Below are 19,355 nucleotides of genomic sequence, written 5' to 3'. Positions count from 1 at the left end.
GTGTAAACAGATTTTAAGTGAATATTTGTCACGTGACCGTTGGTTTCAGCAGAATCAATCATGTCTTCAAAATGTCTCTGAGGAGCAGAATTTAATGTTTTTTAACAGGATCTAGTTATTACAAACGGTTTATTTTTTTGGCTAAATTGTATATAAGTAGAATAAAGTGATTTTGACAGAAATATCACAATTTTAGGCTTCGTTTTGATTAGATTTTTTAAGTGAGCTATTGTAACCTATAATCCATTTGAGGACTGTTAGAAAGTTCAAATTCCAACATTAATGCCTGTTTTTACAGTTAATTTCTATGATAAACGGTGTATTTAAACAGTTTATTTTTGGTGACATTTTATATTTGTAGAATAAAGTGATTCTGACAGAAATATCACAATTTCAAGCTTCATTTTGGTTACTTTTTATAACAGAAACTTCTATAACATATGATCCATTCAAGGACTGTTGGAAAGTTCAAATTCTGATGATAATGCCTGTTTATTTTTATGATAAACTGGGTATTTTTGGCGACTTTGAGAGTTTATTTTTCAGAGAATTAACAGTATTACAGTATTTAGTCCAACTCGGCCTATTTGCATCTTTCTTTCCTCCTTTCTCCTCTTCTTCCTCCCTTCTTCCTTCCTTCACTCTCTCACCTGTGCAGAGAAGCCACAGAAGAAGGCGAACCAGAAGTGGACGAAGGTGAAGGTGAAGTTCTTGTAGAAGAAGTAACGCAGGAACTTGCACATGCGCAGGTAGGACCAGCGGCCGTGCACCAGCAGGAGGCGCTGCAGGAAACGGAACTGGGCGAAGGAGTAGTCGCTGGACAGCACCGCCTGCATGCCCTCCTGGCCCGAGATACCCACGCCGATATGAGCCGCTGGGTGGACGAAGAGAAGAAGAAGACGAGGAGCAGGGTGTTAGAAATATTATCTGTTAAAGAATATCTCTTATGATTTAAGGTGGCAGAAAAAAAATCTGTAACTTGAAGCTTCATTAAGGGATTTTTGGCAAATCTACGAGAAAAAAAGTAGCAGATTTATGAGAAAACAAGTCTCGTGGTGTGTTGAGGTTCCTCGACAAAGACAAAACACTATTTTTCCAACTTTTTTTCCTAATAAATCTGCAACTTTTTTCCTCATAAAGCTGCAACTTTTTACCCGCAAATTTGCCACTTTTAATCTCATAAATCTGCAACTTTTCTTTCATAGATTAACCACTTTAAATGTCATAAATTTGACATATTAATTTCTTATGGCTAACATTTTAGCAGCAAACTACGACGGCGTATTAGGGCCAAGTAAGAAAAAATAAATAAAAACACGGACCCAAGGGAGGGGGGTAAAATTTAGAGAAAAAAAGTTGCAAATTTATGAGATTGAAGTGGCAGATCTACGAGAAAAAACTAGCAGATTTATGAGAAAAAAAGTCTTGTGGTGTGTTCAGGTTCCTTGACAAAGACAAAACATTATTTTTCCAACTTTTTTTCTCATAAATCTGCAACTTTTCTCGCAAATTTGCCACTTTTAATCTAGTAAATCTGCGACTTTTTTCTTGTAGATTGGCCACTTTAAATCTCCTAAATCTGCAACTTTTAATCTTGTAGACTTTAATCTGATAAATTAGTGACTTTTTTCTTTGTTTTGATGTTTTGAGTGATTTTTTGTGGCGCAAAATGGTAAAGCTGTTTCCTTTGGAAAAGTCTGCAAAAAAGTGTCAAAAATAGTGGCCGCCTGGAGGTCATGTGACAAATTAAAGCATTACTATTGGTTCCCTATACTCTTCCCTCTTTTTTAAAGTATCACATCACTCAAAAAGATACATTGTAGAAATTTGACAGGCCAAAAATGGGAATGTTGCCTGAGGGCAACACTGTACCAGAGAGGGTTAAATATGTGGAGATTTCTTTGTTTTTGCTTCATATGACTGTTGATAACCTGCTGATACCTTTGATCATGCTGACGTCGTTGGCTCCGTCTCCGATGGCCAGCGTCACCGCCTGCTTGTACTTCTTGACCAGCTCGACCACCTGAGCCTTCTGCAGAGGAGTGACCCTGCAGCAGATCACCGCTTTACACATGCAGGCCGTCCTCAGGAACTCCAGCTCCATGCTGCGCTCCAGGGCGTACGCCTGACGGGAACGGGAGGGAGACGATGAAAGGCAGCTGGAAATATTATAATATATAACTGTACATCTTCAGTGGGCTGAAATACCAATAACAGGTAATAAACAAGAAATGAGGCGAGGTAATCAAGGACTCTCTGCTGAGTACACTGACACCACATGCAAGTCTTTACGACAAACGGTTCATTAGTTGGGAAAAGGGGTCGTGGCTAATCAAAAAGGGCGGGAAATTATGAAATATTGTTATGTAGAACTGTTCAGTGATGAACCATCATCATGCATGACAAGTTTGAGGCAGATTGGACAATGTATGGTCAAGTTATAAGGTCTCATGTTTTATGAAAAAACGCCGTATTTTGCCGCCATGCCACGCCCCCATAGTGCGGCGGCCTGCAAAGCTTTTAATAACTTTTGATGTCAAAGGCCTTTTGATGGTACTGAACAAGTCCGAAGTTGTTAGTTGTTAAAAGTATGCGGCGTGGAAGTGGCGAAAAACGTCTAAAACGCCATTTTCGATCCAAGATGGCCGTCTTCCTGTTCGTTTTTGGGTATGGCTTCTTGAGACTTTTTGGTGCATCTTCCCATGATACATGCATGTGCCAAATTTCATGTCTCTACGATAAACCTGTTTTTGGGGCTCAATTCTAGGGGGCGCTAGTATAAAATAGCCTACAGCAATAACTGTACTTCACACATCACCCATTCAAGTACAACATTTCATATGGTCTTTAAACAAGATAAGATGCTGAGATTAGAAAAAGTAACCAAAAAAAAACTTAAAATTGGAATAAAAACGTCTTCTAAATCACTTTATTCTGTCTTTTTCTAAACATTTTGTGTCTTTTTTTAGTAATTTTGTGTATTTTTTGGTCATTTTGTGTCTTTTTTTTGTAATTTTGTGTCTTTTTTGGTCATTTTGTGTCTTTTTTTAGTAATTTTGTGTCTTTTTTGGTCATTTTGTGTCTTTTTTTTAGTAATTTTGTGTATTTTTTTGGTCAGTTTGTGTCTTTTTTGGTCATTTTGTGTCTTTTTTGGTCATTTTGTGTCTTTTTTTGTAATTTTGTGTATTTTTTTGGTCATTTTGTGTTTTTTTTTTAGTAATTTTGTGTATTTTTTGGTCATTTTGTGTCTTTTTTTTAGTAATTTTGTGTATTTTTTTTGTCAGTTTGTGTCTTTTTTTTGTAATTTTGTGTCTTTTTTGGTCATTTTGTGTCTTTTTTTTGTAATTTTGTGTATTTTTTTGGTCATTTTGTGTCTTTTTTTTAGTAATTTTGTGTATTTTTTGGTCATTTTATGTCTTTTTTTAGTAATTTTGTGTATTTTTTTGGTCAGTTTGTGTGGTCATAAATCAAGTTTATAAATAATAAACAGGAGTAAAGAGGCGTACCAGGCTGTGTCCGTTGACCACGAGGCCGTACTCTCCGTCCACCACCTCGTCTGTGATCACCTTCGCTCCTTTACCCACAGCAGCTTCAGGCAGGAACACCGAGTCCTCGGCTGGTTTCATGGAGGTCCGGGCATCTCTGCTCCACCACAACACAAAGAATAAAAGGATTTACTGAAAGGTCTCACAGTGAGCTCTGCTCCTCAGAACCTGGTCTCACAGGAATCCGTGGAATAGCCACAGAATCACTCAAATTTCCGTGAAACTGACACGAATTTCGCTACAATGCAAGTTAAAAATTTTTCCTATTGGTTTGTTCCAAGTCACGTGACTTTCAAGGTTCCGGCGGTCAGAACAAAAAATATGGCGGACAGTTCTCTCATTTTTAGTGAAAAAAAAATCAATATTTTGACTTAGTTTCTGCATAAAAATGGATTTTGATTCTTTTGATTCTTCTTTTGATTGAATGTTTTATTTTCTAAATATTCACTCAGTGAATGTACATAATCACTTTGTATGTTGGAATAGCCACGGGATATGACTGTCATTAACTTGCATTGTAGTGAAATCCGTGTCAGTTTCACGGAAATTTAAAACACCAAAACAAGAACTCACCAATTATCGACATATTCAATTTTTATGGCTAACATTTTAGCAGCTAACTATGATGGCGTATTAGGGCCAAGTAGGAAAAATTAATAAATTCAGACCCAAGGGAGGGGGATAAAATTTCGAAAAAAAAAGTTGCAGATTTATGGGGAAAATCTCGTGGTGTGTTGAGGTTCCTTGACAAAGACAAAACACTATTTTTCCAACTTTTTTTCCTAATAAATCTGCAACTTTTTTCCTCATAAAGCTGCAACTTTTTACTCGCAAAATATTCCACTTTTAATCTCATAAATCTACGATTTTTTTTCTCGCAAATTTGCCACTTTTAATTTCATAAATCTGCAACTTTTCTTTCATAGATTAACCACTTTAAATGTCATAAATTTCTTATGGCTGACATTTTAGTAGCAAACTATCACGGTGTATTAGGGCCAAGAAGGAAAAAACAAAACAAAAAAACGGACCCAAGGGAGGGGGGTAAAATTTAGAGGAAAAAAAGGTGCAAATTTATGAGATTAAAAAGGCAAATCTACGTAAAAAGACAAAACACTATTTTTCCGACTTTTTTTCCTCATAAATGCGACTTTTTTCTCGAAAATTTCCCACTTTTAATCTAGTAAATCTGCAACTTTTTTCTTGTAGATTGGCCACTTTTAATCTCCTAAATCTGCGACTTTTTTCTTGTAGACTGGTCACTTTAAATCTCATGGAAATTTTAGTGATTCCGTGGCTATTCCACGGATTTTGAGTTAAGCAAATCTGTGGCTATTTCACGGATTCCTGTGAGACCATGTTGGCTCCTCCTCCTCCTCCTCCTCTGACCTCAGCTCCTGTCTGACGTCCTCAGGAGAGTTCCCCGACACGATGAAGACCTCGTTCATCTCCTCCCGCAGCAAGTTACACGAGTATCCGATGTTCTCTGCAGTTTCTGTCACCAAAAAGATCAACAGCACCAATCAGACAGTAGCAGCAGATCAGCAGGATGCAGGACGATTCAAGGTTTGTTTTAAAAAAATGAGGTGGCACACGAGGGAACCAATAAGAAGTAACTGAAGCACCTAAAAGCACTCTGAGCAGGTTTTTAGGTTTTAGTTTATTTGCACAGTTAGAATGACATAATATGACAAAGATAACATATACAGTAGTGTAAAGTGCAGGGAGAGGCAGAAAACCCAGATGGGCTTATTTAAAGCCTCCACCTATAATTTCATAAGTAAAAAACGAAAGTAATAAACTGATAATAGAAAAAGACATGTGTAACATCAACAAGTTATAATGACAATAACAAAAACTAGAAAATTTCCTCTGGGGAAATTCTGAAAGGGCCACGGGGCTACTGCCGGTGTGTGTACACTATGATGAGATTCTTCAGAGATTTATAACAATTAATACTAGTAATGTTATGATACTATATTATATACAAGGAGCACACCAACAACAAGCATTCCTTTTCAAGTATTTATTTATACAGCAACCTATGACCTTTAACCTCAAAATGTGTGTGCATGTGTGTGTGTGTGTGTGTGTGTGTGTGTGTATGTGTGTATGTGTGTGCGTGTGTGTTTGAACCATGTGTATCTTGAGGAGTGTGCGCACATGTGTGTATGTGTGTATCTGTAACTGTAATCACATCAAAGATCAAAGGCAATCAGAGCAGAGCAATCAACAGAATTAACTGCCACCAACTGCCAATGTACCGTAACAGAGGTGGACAGACTGGAATTTCTGGCCTCGAACAGAAAGCATTTTTGGCAAAACCATAATACCTATCATTGATCCGACTTCACTCTAGCGTCCTCAGTTCTTCCTGAACGTCTACATATGTTTGTTTTTTTAAGAAAAATGAAAAAATAGCTTTGTTAGAGCGATCTAAAAAAACTGTTACATCTCCCTTTTTCAGAAATCTTCCTGTGTTTTTAATATGGGAGCCAATGAGGCTGTTGGTGGTGTTGGTGGCGCATCTTTGCATCGTACGCCCAAATTATAACTCTGACAGCTTTACCAGAGGATTGTGAGGGAGAAGACTAATTTTCCTACGTTTCTATGTATAAATTATTTCTGTAGAGTGGTATCTGCGGCCTCGAACGCAGTTTCCAAAATATTTCTTGACATATTTTTCTCTCCCTCTAGACTCTAGCGATGATGTCATCCACTCTAGCCTCTCCATAGGGTAACATTGGGGGGATTTTTTGGCGTATTTTTGCAGAATAATTTGAAAACCGTTTGCCGACACGCTCGATTTGATACCTTTTTAGTGTATGTGCAACCAGAATAAAAACACATATTTAACTTATCACAAGTTAATTGAGAAAACTGGATGATTTCAAGGGTTCACACACTTGTTCTTGTCCCTGTCCGTACCTTGTTTGTCTCCAGTCAGGACCCAGACCTTGATGTCGGCCTTGGACAGCTGCTCGATGGTGTGAGGGACTCCGTCCTGCAGTTTGTCCTCGATGGCCGTCGCTCCCAGCAGCTGGACGCAAACATTCACATTCATCATCAACATGAGGAACAGAAGTCAAACTGTCAGCTTCAGGGAGGTGTGAGGTGTTCGTCCTACCAGCAGGTCCTTCTCTATCTCCTCGTACAGCTCGTCCAGTTTGCTCTCCCGGTCGTCCATGGCAACGCTGGCCTCATGGTGGCGCTGTTTCCACTCGCTGAAATACTCCTCGTCCAGATCTTTGTAGGCCAGAGCCAGAGTCCTCAGACCTTCTCCTGCAAACTCCTGCACAGACACACAGAGAAGTTTAATAAATAAATAAAATAAATGAACAAACACTGTGCAGGGAGGGTCACACACACACACACACACAGACAGACAGACAGACAGACAGACAGACAGACACACACACACACACACACACACACACACATACGCACACACACGCGCACACACACACACACACACACTCTTATGCACACACACACACACACACACACACACACACTCACTCTTATGCACGCACACTATGAGGGGCATTTTATGCCAGCACACTATACTAAAACGCGTGTACAGCGCCTATGCGATGACATCAAACGTCTAACGTGCGCGTGTAAATTCCATTCACTTTCAATGGACAGACAGGCGTCACGCAGGCGTCACGCAGACGCTGTACACGCGTTGTTGCGCATACGCCTACGTGACGGCTGCGTGACGGGTGAACTACGCCTCAAATACGTGACATGAAGACCCGCGTGACTGTTAAGTACAATTCTACATAGGCGTACAGACACGCGTATTGCGAGTACACCAGATAACATGGGTGACGGGTGAAAAGTGCCACTAGCGAACGTAGTGGACGCCTGTGTGTGTGTGTAACGCGTGTAAGCCTATAACAGTTCAGCTGTTACAGAGTCTCAGCTTCATATGGTATTGTTTATAAGAAAGCACAACTTATAGATGAAGAGAAAGACTATCTCGTACGTACCAGATAAACTTAACGTTTTTCCGGCCAAAACCGGAGGCTTAATTAGCCTGTTTTAGGAGTGAAAGTCAGCAAAATGCAGCTTAAACAAAATGTTTTACCTCATTAGTTAACTACGAATGTCTGTAAAACATAATGGGACTGTGCATAAGTGCCGAATTGGGTTAAACAGTGTAGATATAAGGTCCGATGGAATCATATTGTGAACGGACTGCTGTCCACATGGCTACTGAATATTCATTAGATAGGTCCGCATGGCTACTTAATATTCAGGGGTGACAGCGATTACGGCTTCTGCAGGCAGGTAAACCTACCTAATTACAGCTGGTGCTTAATGAACTGTGTGTCCGCGCGCGAAGCTGGGAATTGGCTGTGAGTGTCGCACTTTACTATTAGCCTACTATTTTTAAGTAGCTGAAATTATTTTAATTATCCCTTTCACCCTTGCTATCATTAAATATCAATTCGATATCATTCAAACCTAGAGAGAGAGAGAGAGAGAGAGAGAGAGAGAGAGAGAGAGAGAGAGAGAGAGAGAGAGATTTCGTTAACAAGAAAATAAAAACTGGCCTGAAAATAATAGAAATATCCTGACAGCTCTGTGGGGGCTTGGAGTTCATCTGTAAGTTGTGCTTTCTTATAAACAATACCATATGAAGCTGAGACTCTGTGTAACAGCTGAACTGTTACACAGAGTAACACACTGTTAACGTACACGCGTTACACACACACACAGGCGTCCACTACGTTCGCTCGTGGCACTTTTCACCCGTCACCCATGTCATCTGGTGTACTCGCAATACGCGTGTCTGTAAGCACGCCTATTAATCAGACTTTATGCTGGCACAGGCGACGCATTCTAGGCGTTTAAGTATAGTGTGCTGGCATAAAATACCCCTCATAGCACACACACACAGACACACACACACACACACACACACACACAGTCTCACATACACACATATGCATACACAAACACACACACAGACACAGACACACACACACACACTCTCACATAGACACACATGCACGCACACACACACAACACATACACACAGTCACACACACACACTCTCACATACACACACATGTATGCACACACATACAACACACACACACGCTCCCACGCGCACACACACACAACACACAAACACACACACATGCACACAAACACACACGCACACACACACACACACTCTTATGCACACACACACACACACACACACACTCTTATGCACACACACACACACAGACTCTTATGCACACACACACACACACACACACACACAGACACACACACACACACACACACACTCTTATGCACACACACACACACAGACACACACAGACACACACACACGCACACACACACACACACACACACAGTCTCACATACACACATATGCATACACAAACACACACACAGACACAGACACACACACACACACACACACACTCTCACATAGACACACATGCACGCACACTATGAGGGGCATTTTATGCCAGCACACTATACTAAAACGTGTGTACAGCGCCTATGCGATGACATCAAACGTCTAACGTGCGCGTGTAAATTCCATTCACTTTCAATGGACAGACAGGCGTCACGTAGGCGTCACGCAGACGCTGTACACGCGTTGTTGCACATACGCCTACGTGACGGCTGCGTGACGGGTGAACTACGCCTCAAATACGTGACATGAAGACCCGCGTGACTGTTAAGTACAATTCTACATAGGCGTACAGACACGCGTATTGCGAGTACACCAGATAACATGGGTGACGGGTGAAAAGTGCCACTAGCGAACGTAGTGGACGCCTGTGTGTGTGTGTGTAACGCGTGTAAGCCTAGAACAGTTCAGCTGTTACACAGTCTCAGCTTCATATGGTATTGTTTATAAGAAAGCACAACTTATAGATGAAGAGAAAGACTATCTCGTACGTACCAGATAAACTTAACGTTTTTCCGGCCAAAACCGGAGGCTTAATTAGCCTGTTTTAGGAGTGAAAGTCAGCAAAATGCAGCTTAAACAAAATGTTTTACCTCATTAGTTAACTACGAATGTCTGTAAAACATAATGGGACTGTGCATAAGTGCCGAATTGGGTTAAACAGTGTAGATATAAGATCCGATGGAATCATATTGTGAACGGACTGCTGTCCACATGGCTACTGAATATTCATTAGATAGGTCCACATGGCTACTTAATATTCAGGGGTGACAGCGATTACGGCTTCTGCAGGCAGGTAAACCTACCTAATTACAGCTGGTTGAACTGTATGTCCGCGCGCGAAGCTGGGAACTGGCTGTGAGCGTTGCACTTTACTATTAGCCTACTATTTTTAAGTAGCTGAAATTATTTTAATTATCCCTTTCACCCTTGCTATCATTAAATATCAATTCGATATCATTCAAACCTAGAGAGAGAGAGAGAGAGAGAGAGAGAGATTTCGTTAACAAGAAAATAAAAACTGGCCTGAAAATAATAGAAATATCCTGACAGCTCTGTGGGGGCTTGGAGTTCATCTATAAGTTGTGCTTTCTTATAAACAATACCATATGAAGCTGAGACTCTGTGTAACAGCTGAACTGTTACACAGAGTAACACACTGTTAACGTACACGCGTTACACACACACACAGGCGTCCACTACGTTCGCTCGTGGCACTTTTCACCCGTCACCCATGTCATCTGGTGTACTCGCAATACGCGTGTCTGTAAGCACGCCTATTAATCAGACTTTATGCTGGCACAGGCGACGTGATTTAGGCGTTTAAGTATAGTGTGCTGGCATAAAATACCCCTCATACGCACACACACACAACACATACACACAGTCACACACACACGCACACATACACACACATGTATGCACACACACGCAACACACAAACACACACATGCACACAAACACATACGCACACACACACACACACACACACACACACTCTCACATAGACACACATTCACACACACACAAAACACACTCTCACACTCTGATGCTATTTGAAGATATAAACGAAGAGAAACTCAGCTCAATAAACTGTTTTTTTTTAGACTAAACTATGTTAAAAACCCACTAAATTAAATTCACTAAACTAAACAGGAACAAATAACATAAACTCAAATGACCCACAACAAAACACAACTTCAGCTCATTTTAGTCTTATTTGATCATCTTCAACTAAAAGTTTTATCATTATTATTCAGTTACTTATTAGAAGTCTTTGGATGACTTTGTGTTTGCAGCTGGATGGAGAACAGAATGAACTTTGTCTCTATAAACACACACAGACACACTTCACATTTCATCAGGAAGAAAGAATCGGCACACAGGCAAAGCAGAAACAAACATCCAGCAAAAAACCAGAGAAGGATTCATATGAAGAGAGAGAAATATTAATAATAATAATAATAATAATAATAATAATATATTACTGACGTTGAGGTGTTCTGTGGTGACGTCCATCAGTTTACTGCAGGACTGATGCAGCCGCTCGTAGATGATGGTGTCGGCTCCTTTACAGTAGAGAGACAGCTTCCCCTCTGGACCCCGGACTGTACCACAAACACACACACACACACACACACACACACACAAAATGTTCAAAAATTGCAGTTTTGCCCAAAATAAAAGACAAAATCAGGAAAAATCAGTTAAGAATGACACACACTTTGGTAAAAAAAAAAAAAATCTATAAAATAAAAAAACCAAGTAAAATAATTAAATTTTATAAGATTTGGGATCCTTTTCTTAATATTTTGGTACAAGATGGCAATTAAGGCAAGACTTCTCCTGGACTAACTCAAAGCTAATACTAATAATTAAAAAAATAAATAAATAAATAATAATAATAATAATAATAATAACAATAATAATAATAATTTTATATTAAACATTTTAAAAAGTAGATTTGTACGTTTATATATAGGAAAATTATTATATATACTTTAATATATATTATTATATTTTTAATAAGTTAACTGCACATTCATAAACACACACTAGGAAGATTATTATTTTTATTTTTTTTCTTATTACCACTTCATACCTTAACTGCATATTTATTACATATCAACTTACAACGTATCAATCCTAAGTGTATTATTTTTTGTTTTTACCATCCTTTTTATTTACAATTCATTTATCCATATTAGGGTTTTTTTCTCCTGTTTTTTTCATTTTTTATATTTGTTTATGTTTAAATGTGTTTGTATGTTTTAATATTGGATGTGCATTGTAAAATGTACCTTCTGCTAATTAAAACAAGGGAAAATACATTTTAGAAAGCCACTAGACAGCTCCTTGTGTCCCAGCAGTGTGTTCAGAGGTTATTACCTATGACTGACATCCTCTTGCGGACGTTGTTGAAGTCGAGGATGGCGAGCAGCTCGTAGCTTCGCTGTCGTCCCATTTCCACGATGGAAACGCTGTCTGGCGTCCGCGAGCGGAACACGAAGCCAAAGTTCCTGGCTGCCGTCACCAGAGCTCCTTCATCAGGAGACTGGGCCTGGTAGAGGAGCTCGCCTGGAGAGCACAGAGGTGTTTGTGTTGATGAATCCTTCTCTGAGGTCAACTTTAATAAAGCAACCAGGATTATGAATCCAGGTTTAGACGAAACAAGTCATTTCTGGCTACATTTATAGTTTTGGTTAAACCAAATTTTGCAATGAGAATATACACTTAAATTATTATAACAACAATATAATTCATTATGGCAATAAACATTTACAATATTCATACAATTATTGAATATGTAAAATTAATCTAAATACAATTAATATATAAAAGTTATAATAGATAAATGTTGATAAATTAAAATTGTTAAACTGAATTTACATACTAAATTAAATTATTAACACATATAATTAATTATGTGAACAAAAACACCCGATAATAACAATAATAATAATAATAATAATAATATAATAATTAATTAATATATAAGTTATAGTATATAGGATAAATGGTTGGTAAATTAAATTATATTTTGCAAGGAATTTTTTATATTTGTATGTTTATATATTATAAAAATAATAATATAACATATATATAACATATAATATAATTAATATATTTATACATATATAAATATATATATATATATATATATATATTTATATATATGTAAGATATATATATATATATATATATATATAACATATATATATGACATATATAAATATATATACTTTATATCTATTAATTATAGTATTCACAAGTTCATTGCACATTCATAAAAACATAATTAATTATGGGAGTAATACATATTTATAGAATTAAAATATATATTAAAAGTCTGAGAATATATATTAAAAGTCTGAGAATATATATTGAAACCTGAAAATATATATAGAAACCTGAGAATATATATAGAAAGGTTTTGAATCCATATGTACAATAATTTCCTGAACAGCATGCCATAATATATATATATATATATATATATATATATATATATATATATATATATATATATATATATATATATATATGGTAAAATAAATCAGATAAAAAAGCTAAAATGATAATATCCAAGTGTGTGTGTGTGTGTGTGTGTGTGTAGTCCCTGCTCACCCTCCTTCTTCTCCTCGGCCATGACGGTGTGGCAGAGCGCCAGCAGCCTGAAGAAGGCGTGGACCTCAGGGTTCTCCAGCTTCACCGCCTCCACCAGGGCGTGGTCGTGGAACAGGAAGCGCGGGTCGGCCAGCGGGTTGAAGGAGAAGTCCACCGTCTCCGTGTGCTGCAGACAAAGAGACAAAGAGACAACGAGGTAAAAAAAGACACGCACACATGACTTTAATTACCTTTACAGGTCAGAACAACTCACCTCAGTGACTTCTAGTCTCTGACCCGTGTAGTCAAACACGTCGCCTGATAGAAGAGACAGAAGTTATTGATTTTATTATCCAAACACACTAATAAACCAGCTCCATGATGAATATATGTGTGTTTTGTGTGTGTTTTTGTGTTTGGTGTTTTGTGTGTTTTTTGTATTTTTTGTGTTTTATATGAATATAGTAAAAGCACAACACAGTGAGAAACTTAAATACTTTTTCTATTGTGAAGCGGATATATTTCTTTCTTTTTTTTCATCATTTTTTATTTGAATAAATTAGTGTTAGTGTTTTTTTGTAATTTCTTTGTATGTTTTTGTTTATGTTTATGTGTGTTTTTGTGTTTGGTGTTTTGTGTGTTTTTTGTATTTTTTGTGTTTTATATGAATATAGAAAAAGCACAACACAGTGAGAAACTTAAATACTTTTTATTGTAAAGCGGATATATTTCTTTCTTTTTTTTCCATCATTTTTTATTTGAATAAATTAGTGTTAGTGTTTTTTTGTGTTTTTTGTAATTTCTTTGTATGTTTTTGTTTATGTTTATGTGTGTTTTGTGTGTGTTTTTGTGTTTGGTGTTTTGTGTGTTTTTTGTATTTTTTGTGTTTTATATGAATATAGAAAAAGCACAACACAGTGAGGAACTTAAATACTTTTTATTGTGAAGCGGATATATTTCTTTCTTTTTTTTCATCATTTGTTATTTGAATAAATTAACATTGATGACAGATATTCAACATACATCATTTTTCTTATTCCTTTTCTTATTAATTTCTTATTGAACTTTATGTAATTTGCTATGTATTTTATTTTATTTTATTGTTATTGTGTTGTTTTATTTATCACTATGTACAGCATTTTTGCCCTCTGTGGTTGTTTATAATTATATATTATATATTATATATATTATATATATATATTATATGCGCTTTATAAATAAAGTTGGATTGGATTATTAGACTTTGCTTCATTTTTAACCCCTAAGATGCACAAAAGCGCCGGAGCATGACTTCTTCATGACGTCACAACGGAAAAACGAAGCAAAGGTAAAAAAAAAAACACCTCAACCAAGTGTAGTAACAGGATTTTGCAGAGATTTTTCTAATTTTGTAGTGTGCATTTTTAATGCATTATTTTGTGTTAGTGTATTTTTGTGTTTTTTGTCATTTCTTTGTGTTTTTTGTGTGTGTTTTTTGTAATTATTTGTATGTTTTTGTTTATGTTTATGTGTGTTTTGTGTGTGTTTTTGTGTTTGGTGTTGTGTGTGTTTTTTGTATTTTTTGTGTTTTTATGTGTGTTTTTGTGTGTTTTTATGTGCGTTTTTGTTTGCATTTTTAATGCATTATTTTGTGTTAGTGTATTTTTGTGTTTTTTGTCATTTCTTTGTGTTTTTTGTGTGTGTTTTTCGTAATTATTTGTAGGTTTTTGTTGTGTTTATGTGTGCTTTGTGTGTGTTTTTGTGTGTTTTTGTGTGTGTTTTTTGTATTTTTTGTGTGTTTTTATGTGTGGGTTTTTTGTGTTCAAAATGTTGATCCAGTAAGTCAAAATGAAAATAATAATCAGGTCATATAGGTGAGGTTGTGCTGAAAAAAATGATACCAACACGTCATGATAAAGATCTTTAAGTGTTTTTTATACAGGCAGAATGAAAAGGAGTCAAACTGACAAAATAGCCTCAAACTCCAAAGGGTTAAAAAAAACCTCTTCGGCTGCTGAAATATTCAGATGCACTGATATTTATGGAGCCAGAAACCAACTTAATTACTTTAGAACGGCCAGTAACTGTGGTGACTCTCACCGTAAGACTTTCCGTTGATGGTGCACTTGTTGAAGGTCATGATATTCTGCGTGAGCGTCCCCGTTTTGTCGCTGAAGACGTATTTGATCTGCCCGAGCTCTTCGTTCAGCGTGGTGGTCCGAGCCTCGGCGGGCGTGTCGTTCCTGGAGAAGTACATCTTCCTGTCCCAGTCGATGTAGAAGCTGTTCCCCAGACGGATGATCTCCACACTGCACACAGACCCAGGTACAGCAGGGAAGAAGAAGCAGATATAAAGGCTGTTTACACTACGGGGCAATACCTGGAATGAGGCGAGTCTCACTCACTGAAAGTCCCCTAATTTGAATACGAGCCGTCCAGAGTGGGATTTTGTCTGGACTTTTTTCATCCCTGTAGAAGAGCAGGGTCTTTTTTCTCCCCTGAAAAAAGTCTGGTTGCTGATTGGATGGATTGGATGTGACGTAGTACTGGACGCCACAACAACACGCGCCATTTGTAAAAGCCGGTGAAGCAATGTTGCCAACTTAGCGACTTTGTTGCTATAATTAGCGACTTCTCGGCTCTTCTTAATGCGGGGGCCGGCGGCTCATTAAGAAGAGTAAGAACGAGTCAAAGTGGCGCATTCCTCCTGCAGCAGTCTCTCCCAGCTGCAGAGCCGGAGGTGATGTTAACCCCTTAGCGTCCAGTCTGCAGATTGCTAACAGTTAGCTCTGTAGCAGTACAGTGTGTATGTGCTAACAGGCTAACAGTTAGATCTGTAGCAGTACAGTGTGTATGTGCTAACAGGCTAACAGTTAGCTCTGTAGCAGTACAGTGTGTATGTGCTAACAGGCTAACAGTTAGCTCTGTAGCAGTACAGTGTGTATGTGCTAACAGGCTAACAGTTAACTCTGTAGCAGTACAGTGTGTATGTGCTAACAGGCTAACAGTTAGCTCTGTAGCAGTACAGTGTCTATGTGCTAACAGGCTAACAGTTGGCTCTGTAGCAGTACAGTGTGTATGTGCTAACAGGCTAACAGTTAGCTCTGTAGCAGTACAGTGTGTATGTGCTAACAGGCTAACAGTTAGCTCTGTAGCAGTACAGTGTGTATGTGCTGCTGCTGCAGGAGGTGTTCACTTAGCGATCTCTGTTTGTTTACAATAGGGGTCTCAAACTCAAATTACCTGGGGGCTGCTGGAGGCAGTATCAAAATGACCATAAAAAGACACAAAATTACTAAAAAGATAAACAAAATGACAGAAAAAACTAAATTACTTAAAAAAAACACACAAAACGCCAAAAAAAAGACACAAAATTACTAAAAAAAAGACACAAAATTATTTAAAAAAAGACACAAAATTACCAAAAAAAGACACAAAATTGCCAAAAAAAGTAATTAAAGGGACCTTCCACACACAACACAGTAAAGTGCCATTCATATAAAACTCACATTAAACTTTCATATCAAGGTGGGGGCCACAAAATATCGTCACGAGGGCCGCGAGTTTGAGAGCCATGCCCTAAAGGAAACACGTCTATAATCTTGTTATTCTGATGCTTTGTGTGTTTATTCTTTCTGTACCTGACGTAGAGAGAGATGGGCACCACGGTGTTGAGGATGATGACGTAGGACCAGAAGGTGAGGAAGGCGGAGAAGCCGGGACTGTTGTCATCTTGTCTGGGGAGGAAGACCGTGAACTGGGAGCCTTCGTTCAGCTCCCAGAAACAGTTCCCTATGGCCAGGATGGTGCACATGAAGGCCAGGAACCCAAAGATCTGCATGGAAAGAGGTCAGAGGTCAGAGGTCAGAGCTGTAATTAATAAATGACACCAAAATGATTTGTTTTCTGGTTCATCTGAAGTGTTTAGTCGCTCTTTATTTGATCAGTCGATGCACAGAGACACAAAAGACAGATACATTTTGTGTGTTTTTTGTAAGTTCTTTGTTTTTTTTAATGTGTTTTTTGTGTGTGTTTTTTGTAATTATTTTTTATGTTTTTGGTGTGTTTATGTGTGTTTTGAGTGAGTTTTTATGTGTGTTTTTTGTAATTTTTATGTGTGTTTTTGTGTGTTTTTATGTGTGATTTGTGTGTGTTTTTTGTAATTATTTTTAAGTTTTTGGTGTTTATGTGTGTTTTTTTTATAATTTTTGTGTTTTTTTGTGTGTGTGTTTTGTATGTGTGTTATTGTGTTTGTTTGTTTTTTTGTGTGTTGTTTGTTTTTTGTGTAATTTTTTGTGTGTTTTGTGTTTTTTGTGTGTGTTTTTATTGGTGTTTTTTGTATGTTTTTGTGTTTTTTTTGTGGGGGTTTTTTGTATGTTTTTAAATAAGGCTTAAAGGTACATTTTGGAAACCAAATATAAGCAAAAGGGTCTTTTAGTCTATTAATTAACACAATAAAATAAATTACACTAAAATTATTTGTTTTCTGGTTCATCTGAAGTGCTAGAAATGTGCAAATACATGTTTAGTAGCTCTTCATTTGATCAGTCGATGCACAGAGACACAAAAGGCAGATACATTTCGGGTGTTTTTTGTTATTTCTTTGTGTTTTTTGTGTTTTTATGAGCGTTTTTGTGTGGTTTTTTTTGTCATTTTTTAATGTTTTTGGTGTGTTTATGTGTATTTTTGTGTGTGTGTTATTGTGTTTGTTTGTTATTTGTGTGTTGTTTGTTTTTTGTGTATGTTTTTTGTGTGTTTTTGTGTTTTTTTGTGGGGGGGTTTGTATGTTTTTGGGTGTTTTGTGTTTTTTGTGTTTTTATGTGTGTTTTTGTGTGTGTTTTTGTAATTATTTTTATGTTTTTGGTGTGTTTACGTGTGTTTTTGTGTTTTTTGTTTGTGTGTGTTTTGTGTGTGTTATTGTGTTTGTTTTTTTGTGTGTGTTTTTATGTTTTTTGAGTTCAAAATGAGAGCTGGTCCAGGGGGGTCTGTATGTGCTGTAGGAGTACAAATATATAGAAACTATTGAGACTAATAAGACAAATAAGCCCCTGAAAAAGGGCTAAAGGTACATTTTGGAAGCCAAATGTAAGCAAAACGTTCTTTTAGTCTATAAATTAACACAATAAAATAAATTACACAAAAATTATTTGTTTCCTGGTGCATCTGAAATGTTTAGTAAATCTTTATTTGATCAGTCAATGCATGTCGATTTGTGTCTTTTTTAAATAATTTTGTGTCTTTTTTGGTAATTCTGTGTATTTTTTTGGTAAATCTGTGTCTTTTTTGTCATTTAGTGTCTTTTTAAAGTAGATTAGGTTTTTTTCAGTCATATTGTGTCTTTTTTAGTCATTTTGTGTCTTTTTTTGGTCATTTTGTGTCTTTTTTTAGTAATTTTGTGTAATTTTTAAGTAATTTCGTTTTTTTTTGTCATTTTTTCTGTAAATTTGTTGCAGTAAATTTTGAAATCTGTATTTGCTGTATTGCATCAGGAGAACTGTAATTTGTAATAAATCTTATCTCAAGTTCTATTTGTCGGCCTGATTTATACTGTTAGCACTGATCCCAAAGCCTCAAAGGCAATAGAATCAGTTAATGAACTGGCGATGGAGCGCTACACCACTAATTAGTAAATAATGACCTGTTGGCCGCCCTTGAGTTTAGATTAACTGCTGCATTATTTGAGCACTCACACAAAGGACGAGGACATTCATGAGGCGGTCGATGCTCGTCCTCTTGAACGTGCTCTTCCCACAGTTCTGCATCAGCTTCGTCTCTGGACCTAGAAAAAAAAAAGAGGAAGAGAAACGAGTAAGACGCCAACTAGTCTCATATCTCCATCTAAAATCATCTTAGAGTGTATTTGAGAAATCAGACTTTTAATTTCAGCTTTGTTTCTCTTATCTCTTTCGTAATATGGTCACAAGATTAACTGTTCCTTATTGTATGAGACTAGCCAGGCTAACACCAGACTAATCACTAATCGGATCTAGTCTGGAGACCACCTATTCATTTCTCCGTAGAGGAGGCGTGGTTCACGATCCTCCGGAGCCGTTTATTGGGCGCTAAGAATGTCTATCAAAGCGTCTGTAGGTAGCTCTTAGCCAATCAGATCAGTTATACCAGATGACGTATGTAGAGCAACAGAAATTGATGTTTACATAGCCAGACTAGCCCTCTAGCATCTCTACTTTGAGACTAAAATGATCAAAACTTCTTCTTCTGCAACATTTTTCTGCAGCATGTTCTGGCTCTGGCTGCTCCGTAGTTTCAGCTCACAGTCT

At 37.2% G+C, this 19,355-nt stretch overlaps 1 protein-coding gene across 1 annotated transcript in view; it reads right to left on the bottom strand.

Moving 5' to 3' along the window:
* The window catches only part of LOC131974546 (phospholipid-transporting ATPase ID-like), an 89,387-nt gene that overhangs the window by 20,786 nt on the left and 49,246 nt on the right, over positions 1-19,355 (bottom strand). Inside the window, exons 11-23 of the mRNA XM_059336901.1 lie at positions 18,765-18,853; positions 16,716-16,909; positions 15,175-15,383; positions 13,370-13,413; positions 13,117-13,282; positions 11,878-12,066; positions 10,981-11,096; positions 6,673-6,837; positions 6,474-6,585; positions 4,935-5,040; positions 3,507-3,642; positions 1,942-2,125; positions 651-874 (exon numbers count right to left, since the gene is read on the bottom strand). Of these exons, the coding sequence (XP_059192884.1) occupies positions 651-874; positions 1,942-2,125; positions 3,507-3,642; positions 4,935-5,040; positions 6,474-6,585; positions 6,673-6,837; positions 10,981-11,096; positions 11,878-12,066; positions 13,117-13,282; positions 13,370-13,413; positions 15,175-15,383; positions 16,716-16,909; positions 18,765-18,853 (1,934 nt within the window). The remainder of the gene's footprint in view (positions 1-650; positions 875-1,941; positions 2,126-3,506; positions 3,643-4,934; positions 5,041-6,473; positions 6,586-6,672; positions 6,838-10,980; positions 11,097-11,877; positions 12,067-13,116; positions 13,283-13,369; positions 13,414-15,174; positions 15,384-16,715; positions 16,910-18,764; positions 18,854-19,355) is intronic.

This window comes from Centropristis striata, chromosome 7 (genome assembly GCF_030273125.1).
Source record: "Centropristis striata isolate RG_2023a ecotype Rhode Island chromosome 7, C.striata_1.0, whole genome shotgun sequence".
NCBI classification, from domain to species: Eukaryota; Metazoa; Chordata; class Actinopteri; order Perciformes; family Serranidae; genus Centropristis; species Centropristis striata.
This window is presented reverse-complemented; position numbering and strand designations above follow the sequence as displayed.